Source organism: Notechis scutatus, chromosome 1 (assembly GCF_049901735.1).
Source record: "Notechis scutatus isolate UNSWTSFEM ecotype Mainland chromosome 1, rNotScu1.2, whole genome shotgun sequence".
NCBI lineage: Eukaryota > Metazoa > Chordata > Lepidosauria > Squamata > Elapidae > Notechis > Notechis scutatus.
Window position 1 is genome coordinate 22,878,226 of NC_142009.1, and position 11,748 is coordinate 22,889,973.

The following is an 11,748-nucleotide window of genomic DNA, read 5'->3' on the forward strand; positions in this document are numbered from 1 at the left end:
GCAGTTTACAGAGTCAGCCTATTGCCCCCAACAATTTTGAGTCCTCGTTTTGCACACCTCAGAAGGATGGAAGCCTGAGTCAACCTTGAGTGTGGTGGGATTTGAACTGGCAAATTGCAGGCAGCCGACAGTCAGCAGAAGTAGGCTGCAGTACTGCACTCTAACCACTGTGCCACCCAAGGTTCACAAAGCTGACAGCTTTCTGTGCCCAAGTCAAAAGTGAGGCAATGGTGGCAGATGGTCTGAGAGTGTGGCAGCCCAGTGGGCAGATAAATTAAACTGGTGCTGAACTTCCATATTTCTGCCAGCCCTGGAAGGTTCGGGGTCTGAGTGAACTGACAGAATTGTTGCTGAAATATTTTGTAACCTTTTAGCTATTTTTTTTCCAGATTAGCAAGCTCTGTATTCACACATTTTAACTTTCTCCCTTGTTGCATACTTAGGTTGTTGGCATCTGGCATGCCTGGCAGATTTACTGCTGGTGTATAACTGTAATAAAGATTTGATTGATGATGGTCATGTGATAGGGCCAGTTTTTCCCCCAGCATGGATTTACCTGCTGTTTTTCAATTCCAATTATGCAATAAATGTAAGCTTTTCATCAGTAAAAAGGGTTGAAATTATACCAACTCAGTATTTCCCCATATATCTTATCACACAAAGTGCACAAGTATTGAAAACTGGTTCCCAAATGCACATGGATTGCTAGATTTTCAAAGAAGTCACAGAACAGCTTTCAAGCTAAATCCAAAAAATATTTCAAGTCTGCATTCTTTTTACTAATCAGTAGCCAAGTATATATCAATGCAATTTCAAAAAGGTGTGGAAAATGAAATCCGCTGCTGACATAATTGATTGGTGAGATATCTTTGTTGTGATTATGAGATGGGTATATAAATGTGCAAATACAACTGTCCACCATCAATCAATTATCCTAATCCTAACCCAAGGGAGGGGAGGGAGACAGCTGAAAAAAAGAAAAGGCAATCAATTTGTACAGGAATCAGCAAACAAAAAAATGAACCAAAAAATATGACAAGAGACAAAGGAATTATAGAGTACAAAAATAACCTTGAATGAAGTGTGCAAGAGCTGTTACAAAAAAAAGTGTAGGAGATGACTAGGGTAAGCTTGAGGGAGGGGTCAAAAGTGCCATTAAGTCACGAGTCTGCACATCCGCAAGAGATCAGCCCACCTTGAATGCCTTCCTAATTCCCGCTCATTTCCCTTGACCGTTAGTAGCTCAGATTTTTGTAGAGCTTAAACTTGCTTGATCTTTACACTCATTTCAACTGCCTGAATATCCTGAATTCCCCGGTGCTTGTTAACAAATAACTTACAACTCATACTTACAACCATGGCAGCATCCCCATACTTATGTGATCAAAATTTGGGCATTTGGCAACTGGCATGGTATCTACAATGGTAGCAGCCTCCCAGGGTCATGTGATTGCCATTTGCGACCTTCCCATCCATCTTCTGATAAGCAACACCATTCATGAATATAAAAAGATATGTTATCTTCTAACATCCTAAACATATATGCCACTCATGTTTAACCCAGTGGTCTTGATTCAGTAAGAACCAAAATTTTAACAGGCACCATATTCTGTTAGTCATTTTAGAAAAAAATTATACTGCAGAAAACAAATCACGCAGATTAGATTCAGGAATTTACCATGCCAATAGAATTTTTTTAAATGTATTTGGTCAAATCAGTTTTAATCGTTTTAATGTATATGAGTTTTAATTGTGAAACAAAATTATTTAGGTTTAATTTTAAGTCACCGAGATTCACATGTGTTGGACGGCAGTGATATAAATGAATAAATAAAGGGCTTCGGTTACACAGAATGAAGGCTTTCCTATCAGCCAAACCAAGTTAATTAGGACTGGTGATATAATCATGAATTGCTATCTATTCCATTTGAAATAAATATTTTGTGCCTGGTGTGATGATTTCCCAGACTACTAAAAGCTTTAGTCACCAATTATTCAAGAATAGAATGCCTTGATGCAGTAAAACTACAAACATTCATGGGAATAAAAAAATGTAAAACCTACTTCACAAATTTCCAAGAGACCATATCAAAAGCTTTCTCAACTTACAAACACTGAATAGTTGCTGGCTTCTGGCTAAGTTGCATTAAAGCAAAAAGAATGATCAGGAATTTAATGCTAACAACATCGGGATAACTCAGTACTGTTGTAGCCTGTGCAAGATACACAATACAATGAAACCTCATTTTTAACAGGCTAATTATGAGGAGGGTTCATATATTATCTATGAATATCTGTTAAAAAGTACTCCTCAATAATTTACATCTTTTGTGGATTGTCATCATCACATAAATGAAAGTTTGCATCGTTTTCATAATAATATCATTACACGAATGATATTAATTGGTGCAGAAAATTGGCCCATTCCATGAAAAGTCCTTTACATCAAATCCAGTAAATTGAAGTTTAATGTAGTTGGAAGAGTCAAGGCATAATCTGCATGCCAAGGTAGCTATTAAAATCTTAGCATCAACACTTACCAGGAAAATAGCTTTGTAATTGAAACACAAAGAAAAAATGTATAGCCAGCTTCAGGAAGATTTTTAGATTTTTTTTCCTCTTCTAAGCTAGTAGAATTTTTTTTTGGGGGGGTTTCAATATACACACTTTCAATAAACAAGAGGTAGGGCCCGATATAGTTTTTGTGCCAACAAATCAAAAAAACCACTCAAGTTTGGAGTCTTCACCAATTTCATAAATTTAATTGTATTGTACACATAATTTTTTGAACAGAAAACAATGAAAAATGACTAGTAACATGGTCCTGAGATTGCTATAGCAATCTCACATTCTATAGAAAATAATTTATGTTGCCAACTGTTGAGGAAAAAAAATCTGAAACTATGCTTTGGGGATATTTTTAACCAATAAACTAGAATCTATATAGAGAATTGTTTTGTTTAATTTCAGTCTAAAGGTCTGAAGTCCTAATCTTCCCCACCCTCTTTCCAATATGTTTACCTAGTACAATGCAATAAACACTTTTATCTGGGAAGCACAGAGCTTATAACATTCAAATTTAGCAGAGGTTTTTATATGGTTCAGGAGATAGATAAGATGCATAAATAATTGACAAGTTTTAAAACTAGGGCTTTCCTCCTATCCATGTTCTTTTTATAGGAAATATACACAGAACGTACAGTCTCAAATCAAAGCTTTTGCAGAGTCTCATGCCAGCTAGTCCTCAACTTATGACTGGTTGCTTAGTGACCATTCGAAGGTTCAACAAATCTCCCTGGAAATATTGATGACCCAGTTTTGAAGTTCCAACTCCCTAGACCGGTATATAAACTATGAATTCATTTGGTTCCGTGTTAGATTTGATTAAAATATATATATATATTATCCTTTCATTGTATACAATATCTCTTTATCCCGCCATCCTTTATGGCCATTCATTTTCTATGTATTGATTTTTCAGATTCAAAGCAGAGATGATATTCAGCAGGTTCTGACCAGTTCTGGAGAACTGGTAGTAGAAATTTTGAGCAGTTTGGAGAACTGGTAGTGGAAATTTTGAGTAGTTCAAAATACCACCTCTGACTGGCCTTGCCCCCCATCTATTCTCTGCCTCCCGAGTCCCAGCTGATTGGCTGGGTCTTCTTTTGTTGCCCTGCACAGGAGAACAGAGCTGGAAAGCAGGTTAGTGGTGTGGGGAGAAATTGGGGATTTTACAGTATCCTTCCCCTGGAGTAGGGAGGGAATGGAGATTTTACAGTATCCTTCCCTGGAGTGGGGTGGGAATGGAGATTTTACAGTATCCTTCCCCTTCCATTCCCACCACGCCACGCCCACCAAGCAACACCATGTCCACCAAGCCACGCCCACAGAACCGGTAGTAAAAAAAATTGAATCCCACCACTGATTCAAAGGTGGCCCTTTTAGTAGCAGGATAGTTGGACTGATGCTATAGAGATCTAAGTTCAAGTCCACCCCCAGCCCCAGAAGCCCACTGGGTGACTTCAAGCCAGTCGCTCCCTCTCAGAATCACCCTACCTCACAGGATTATTGTTATGGGGAAACATGGAAAATCTTTGTAGGTCCTATATAAAAGGAGGGAAATCTAACAAATAAATAAACACCAATCAGCTGCATCAGAAAAAGAGGGGTCATCTCCAACCTGGTTGGTTTTCAAAGACTTCTTTGGATATGGTATAACAGCACTTCAGGGAAGCATCTGATGTGAGAAAGCAATAAAAAAAAATTCCTACAAACTCTTTACAACATGCCCCTTGCAAGATTATTATACACACCATGGAATGGTATGAAGCTCTCCTTTCTCTGTTATCGTTCCCTCTAATTGGGAACTCAGGTGCAAAGTGCTGATGGAAATAAGAAAAAAAAAATAGCATATCTGGGACAATGAGAAACGCAGAGGTATCAGCACGTCCAGAGAAGCCCTGAGCTTTGCAGAAATGCATCTACCTGTTTAAGCAAGGAATCTTAAAGAATAAAAGGCAATTCTTCTCCATCCAATGAGGTCCAGATATGCAGCATAGCTTTAAAAAATGCCAGGCAGAACAATCCCAGCCAAATTCCTGATGCCAACTTAAGCCATTCTGCATGCTATTTATCCTGTTTTCCTATTCACCCCTAGCATCTGGTACATTACTTCTGAATATGGAAGTTTTACTTCATCCTCAATATTCATTGCTGTAATTAGCCTCATCCACCAGGAAAGTCCATCTCAACTTCACACTGTCATGTATGAACTGCAACTTGCATTCTACCAGGGAACTGGAGAGAAATAGAATGGAATGGAATGGAACAGTGGTGACATTTAAAAAAAAAATTATTCTATGGGCGTGGCTTTGTGGGTGTGGCATGGCTTGGTAGGCAGGAAGGGAAAGATACTGTAAAATCCCCATTTCCACCCCACTCCAGGGGAAAGGGATTGCAAAATCCCATTCCCTCCCCATCCCACTAACCTGCTTTCCAGCTCCATTCTCCTGTGCAGGGCAACCAAAGAAGACCCAGCCAATCAGCTGGGACTCGGGAGGCAGAGAATAGATGGGGGCGGGGTCAGTCAGAGGTGGGATTTACTGGTTCTCCGAACTACTCAAAATTTCCACTACCGGTTCTCCAGAACCTGTCAGAACTGGCTGAATACAACCTCTGGAATAGAATGGAGTGGAGTAGAAGTAGAAGGTAGACTAGACTGGAATACTTTATTTGGCCATGTGTGATTAGATAAACAAGGAATTAGTCTGTGATGCAGCAGCTCTCAGCATACACGCAAAACATGTACACTGAGTGTTACATTGCCAAAACATCTGGGAAATCTATTCCATGTATATAACCCTTTTTTCCCCCCTTTTCATCATCTAATCTTGCGGCCATCGCATTTCTTTTCATCGCCTGATGAAGCAGCACACACAGTGGTTGAAAAAAATATATACTTCCAGTTCTCCCACCAAAACAAACCTTACTTTCAGAGGGGCTACAGGTGCTGGAAAACACAAAGGCCAATGCATTGGAAAGGAAGAAAAGATGGAGAAGAAAGGAAAGGGGGGGGGAACCCCATCCTGATTTATAATTCCAGCAATCAGGGCCTTCAAGATGAAAAACTGCAAGTTTCCCCCACTTCCTACCCTCCCCCCACCGCCACACAGGAAAGGTTGCTCCAGTTTTCAGCCAGCTCTGTCCTTATCACCCACCCCATCCACCATCTGCTCCCAGGGGTGCCACGAGCAAGCACCCAGCTACTTATGAGCTTAAGCTTGTAGAATGAGATGTAGCAGTAAAACCCAGTGCACCAACCCTGAGCTTTTTAACAGTTCGTCGTGATATATTATTAATCGTTTTTATAATGCGCTTGCATAGATTGCTGTTGCTCAGGGCTCTGTTCCGTACCTAGGATTGGCAGGGAAGAAAAATAATGAAATAGGGCAGACTGATTTCCTTGTCTTTTCTTGTTTTGCCCCTTCCACAGTAGCCCTGGAGAAAGCAGCTGTAAAAAAAAAAAAAAATACCAGTCAGGGAGTCACACTACAAGCTGAGCACCCAGCTGCAGGCACAAAAGAAAATCGCCAGGACAGAGGGAATGTTTAGGGAAGGCAAAGTTTGCATGTCCGGTTCGGATCAGCTCTTAAAATCTGCTCCCTCCTTTGCACCCCGAAGCTAGGCACGGTCTTTGCACTCAGCTTGCAGAAAAAAAGGGAGAAATTCCTGCCAGATTCCATGTCATTCCACCTACACTAGTTTCCCAGACCTGTGGAAAATCTAGTTTTTATTTTCCACTTGGCGAGACCAGAAATAAAAAAAAAGTAGACCTTCAGTTAGGATGGCGTAACCAGACCCACTATTTCAACCCCAGCAAGTTCGTTCAGCTCTTCCTCGTGAAAAGCAAGCGTGGGGCAGTACAGGGCAGGCTGGGAAGGAGGCAAAAATCAAAATCCACTTCTGCTATGGGTTCAATTCTAAACCATCAGCTTGTAAAACCCTTTGGTTCTTACCCATCCTGCACAATCAGACTTTCTCAATGGAAAAGTGTGCATTGTGGCAAGGGAGGGGATGAAACATTAACTCCTAGCAATCCTGAGAGCACTGGGTATTACGATACTTGGGGAAGGGGAGGCAGGCTGCTTGTCTCGATCTCCCCCCAAAACACACAGCAAGGCTTCACTTCATTCTGTAGCATCAGCCTCTAACCACCCGTTAAGAGCAGCTTCCCAAGCAGACCCTGGCATTTCTCCTTTCCCAAACCTACCAGCTTCTTTCTCTGCCTTCCTCAGCCTGCACTTCATTAAAGGCCAGCTGGCAAAGGAAAGGGGGGTCTGAAAAAGCGAGATAATGGTGGGCTGCAGAAAACTGAAAGAATCCCCTAACCCAAGAAGATATTTCTTAGGTTCTCTAGTGGTTACTGCAGGTTTTGCATTCGCAGTTGTAGAATAAAGGAGTGATTTATCAAGGGAAATGAAGGATTTTGCACACACCGAGACATGCCACCAACAGGGGAGAGGAACCATGGGAAAGTAACCCACAAACTCTTTCCAGATAAAACAGATTCATGGCAGAAATAAAAGAACGGATTGAAGATATGAGCAAGCAGAAATCAAAGGGGCCCATTTCAAAACCTCTTTCAGCCATTCCTACAAGTGCATCATTTATCCTGAGCCTGCAAAGAGCTCTCAAGCAAGGCAACCCAGACATTGAAACACAACTTGCAATTGGCAAATCTGGAACCAGCTTTATCTGAGCTGCTAACGTTGCACGTGTTCCTCATGTTTGGGGTACGGTCTGGAATGCCTAACGAGGAAAGGCAGCTGAAAGATGGGATCGGGGGACGGAGTTGCAAACCACAGGATTGTACAATAACAACCAGATGCTGGAAATGAAATGATTTCAGCCCTCTTATTCAGACAGATGAGAAAATGATCTTAGCTTTGCTTAGGACTGTGCTAAGAAAGCAACGGACCGTGCCTTTCCCTTTTTCCATTCAGAAAAAAAAACAAGCTGGTATCAAGCTTTGAAACTAGACAGATCCCTCCTCTAAAAATCTAGGGTGAACTCAAGAAAGGGCATGTGGCAACAATTCTGGTAGGAAACAGAGGGCAGCCAGAGATGCCCTGGAGATTCCAAGGAAGATGCAGGCACTCAGGGAAGAAAACAAGGACCTGGTTGGGGTCAAGAAGCAAAACAGAACCTCCATATTCCGAAGCAGTTAAGCACCACTTACAGCAGTCACACTTTGACCTCTCCCTGGCTAACGCTTCCTGGTTGTAGCAAGCAAGCAGGGCCAGATGTTTATGCCATGAATCTGTCTTTTTTTCCATAACAAGGGTTTTTTTTTAAAGAGGGTTTTTCCCCCTCTTCCTTTCCTCTTTCAAATGTTATTGTATTTTATCTCATTTTATTACCAGTTTGGACTATCCTGGATGGGGGAGTAAATTGTAGTTAGCTATCTCATGGCAGACAGCATGAAAAATGTTTGCGCTGAAAAAATAATCAACTGAAAAGCGGAAAGGTTGCTGTGGTCTTGTTTCAAGCTGGCCAATGCAGCGAAAGCTCTAGACTCAATGGAGCCCTGGGTTTGATCCAGTAAAAGTGGTTTTAGAGAAGCTATTAGGCCTGAGAGTTCAACGGAGCCTCCAAATCAGGGGCGGTATACCTGTGAATGCCAGTGACATATCGAAATGGTTCTCTTGGTGTCCCATTTTTTGAAGTACTACAGAAGAGAAAGCTGGAACATTCCAGCTGGAAAGCTGGAATAAGATCATTCACTCCTGACATTCAGGACTACATTTTCCACAAACCTTTGCCTCAGGTCAGGTCAATTCAATCCTATGGAACCCGCAGCCTAAAATACTGGATTGAGACTAGAGACAACCGAGGCACCTTCTCAATTGCCTATACTTGAGTTGGATGGGTCTCCTTTGGTCTAGAAGAACTTATTCAGGACTGAGAAAATCATTGTTGGATCAGATCAAAGAACATCTAGTCCAGGATCTGTTCTCTTCAAGACTGGTCTAGATGCCTCTGGGAAGCCTGCAAGACAGATAGGAACGCCAAGCTACCCACCAAAAATGGTAAGGAGAGACCTCCTGCCTCTGATGGGGGCCATAAAACCAAGACCTTGGGGTCAATGGCTTGCTGTCTGTCTTCAGAAAGTTCCTCCATCTTATAGAATGTACTCTGGGTAGTCAGTAAACTGAAATTAATATTAAAGAAGGAAAAGTCGCATTCCACACACAGAAGATGGTTCTGGGTTTGGGTGCACACGCAGCTTATGCTTAGAGGCACCAGATCCAGAATTAAAAGCAGACACAGAAAATGGCCCAAAGGCTACAGTAGGCCTCCTGCCTGCCTAATAGCCCAATTTTCACAAGGAAAAGCATCAAGTTGTCCACCCTGAAGGCGGAGGTGGAAGGGGCATCTTTTTCCATCAACACTAAAGAACACTGGCTCAGCTACCCCCAGCTATCTGCCACTCTCTTTCATATTGCATCCCATGAAACCAGCATCAGCCTTCAAATCAAATTCTGAGCGTAGGCACTGTCTCAAATTAAGCCAGGAGGCAAAACAAGAAGATAGAGGCAGGTGTGGGAGATGCCCAGGAGATGCCCACTTCTCTTGGAACTGCGGCTCTAGCTGGCCATGACACCAACTAGTACTAACCTTGAACCCCCTTCACCAACTCCAAAGTTGTGGGCACACGGTGTGAGATGGAAAGGCACTCTGCACATGCTTGTATGCCCTAGCTTTAATCCGGTTAGTGTATCCAGTTGCTTGGCGCAGGCCAAGGTACCAAAAAACAGTGCATATACAAGCTCAAAATACACTTTAAAAAAAAAGCTGACTGTTTGCAAATGCATTTTGCACATGGTGTTCCTTGCAATTTCCCCAGAATTGTGTTGCTTCTCACAAGCAGCAAAAAAAAATAAAAATAAAACCAGAGAATTGGCAGGAAGAGTTCCAGGCAGTTGGGTTAACTCTGTGCCTTTTGCCTGGATTCAGACTTAAGCCTGACGCGGTTATCGCTTTGAAAAGGATGCTGCTTATCAAAGCCGGTTTCTCTCCACCTCATGAAACCCCCGAGCGACCCTCCCCTTCATCGGCGGCGGCGGCTCACTCACCGTGGCTGAGGAGGGCTCCGATGCAGCAGAGAAGGGCGGCGGGTCCGGAGCGTGCCCGCCTCGCCAAGGCCATGGCGGAATCCGGAGCGAAGCGTGCAGAAAACCGAATCCAAGCACGTGCGATCCGAAAGAGAAGCCAAACACAGAGGAGGCGAAAGGGGTGGGAGGGTCGGGGAAATGAGGCGCGGTGGGGGGCGTTGCAAGGAGGGAACAAGAAGAGGGGGGCGCCTACTTCTGGCTTGAGCCAGCCCAGGATCGGCCCAAGCGGGGTGACCGCCCCTCGCCAAGAAGCGGGGTGTCGATGGGGTGCAAGAGACTAGAGACAACCGAGGGCAGGGACGAAACGTAGAGGCCCCACGTGCAATCCGGGCCGGGTACTGGATGGAATTAGGGGCAAAAAGGGGGGCGGGAGATAAAGGAACCGGAGCAACGTTAAGCAATATATATATAAGCATATATATATATATATATATATATATATATATATATATATATATATATATATGGGGGGGGGAGAGCTGCAAAATGGAGAAAAGGACCAGCACGGAAGAGCTTAATTGATGCAGCCCCCCACCACAAAGTAATTAGGACCAGAGGAAACCAAGTGAGGGGAGACAGGAGGACGTGGGGAAATTTAAAAAAAAAAAAAAGGCGGCCTCCCCGAAAGGGGGAAATGGGGAGGGGGAAGAGAAGCGGGGGGAAGCTTGCCGCTGTAATCCGACTGCGAGTCGCCGGCTGCGATTCTTCTTCGCCGGGGCGGCCGGCGGGATCCTCGGAGAAGGAGCAGAAGAGAGTAACTTACATCCGGAGCTGAGGAACAGAAGAAACTTCGGGCTGCTAAAAAACGGCAGCGGCGCTGGAGATCCGCGGGGTGGGGGAGAGAGGAGGTAAGCCGCCCCGTCTAAAGCCCCACACACACACCGAAAACGCCTGTCAGGGAATGGGGATTCCGGTGCGTTTCGGAGCCCTCAGCGAGAGAAGCAGCCTTGCAGCCCCAGACGATCGCTTGGCTTACGAGCAGAGAGCCGCGGCCGGAGTGCCGGAGCTTCGGGCTCGCCTGCTGCTGCTGCTGCTGCTGCCGCTGCCGCCGCCGCCGCCGCCCGCCCGCCCCTCAGTCCGTCTCCGCGGCGAAGATGCGCCGATCTGAGCTCCAGCCGGGAACAGCAGCCGAGAGAGAGAGAGAGAGAGAGACTCCCTCCGCCCCCTCCAGCCTGCCCTCCTCCCCGCGTTCTCCCTCCGTCACGTGTTTTCCCAGGAGTTTTCTAACGCCGTCGCCGCGGCTGTGTAAACACGCGGCGAGCGTGCCCGTGCGAACCGGCATCCAGGGGTGCCGGAGGCAGGGAGAGTCAGAAGCGGCGGAGGAGCCGGCCGGACTCCCTGCGGGGCCTCGAAGGAAAAAACCCGGGGTGGTTTTTTTGTCCAACACCCCCCACCCCACGCTCCTACTGGAAGAAATTACGGAGCTCGCGGGTTGCATTCGCACGACGCGTTAAAGAAAGTAGGATGGAGACCTATTTAAGGGGCTGCACTTTAAAAAAAGAAGATGATTTAATCCGTGAATTAAATTCGGGGTGTGGCGCGAACCCTAGAAAATACGGTGGGTTAAATCCGGGGAGTAGAGTAAAGCTCGTGAGAATGCAGCCAACTGCCTTACAAATCGAAGATTGCAGCCCTTGAAAGTTGATGATGGATGGATTTCTTTCTTTCTTTCTTTCTTTCTTTCTTTCTTTCTTTCTTTCTTTCTTTCTTTCTTTCTTTCTTCTTTCTTTCTTCCTTCCTTCCTTCCTTCCTTCCTTCCTTTCTTTCTTTCTTTCTGCCATCAAGGCTGTATCAACTCTCAGCAACCGCACAGATATAGCAGCCTATCTTGGGTCTTCTGGACCTGTTGAAATTAGGGTAGTTGTTGTTCCACTATTTACAGCATTTGATCTGTAAGTCCCTTTTTTCTTTTGTTTTTTACTGAGCTCTTTGACTTTCCCTATTACTGCCTGCAGGTCAATTGCATTTTTCAGCTATCAGGTTGAAAGCCTGCCAGGTTATAGTGCAGGTTATTGATGTTTCTTCCTCTACTTTTAAACCCACGCTCATCTCTCATCTCCCAGTCCAGCCCTAT

General features: G+C 44.4%; 1 protein-coding gene across 1 annotated transcript in view; it reads right to left on the reverse strand.

The window, feature by feature from the left end:
* TMEM132E (transmembrane protein 132E) overlaps positions 1 to 9,934 on the reverse strand; it is a 270,096-nt gene extending 260,162 nt beyond the window's left edge. Inside the window, exon 1 of the mRNA XM_087958271.1 lies at positions 9,636 to 9,934. Coding sequence (XP_087814397.1) covers positions 9,636 to 9,708 — 73 coding nt within the window. The 5' untranslated portion in view covers positions 9,709 to 9,934. The remainder of the gene's footprint in view (positions 1 to 9,635) is intronic.
* Positions 9,935 to 11,748: the final 1,814 nt, after the last annotated feature.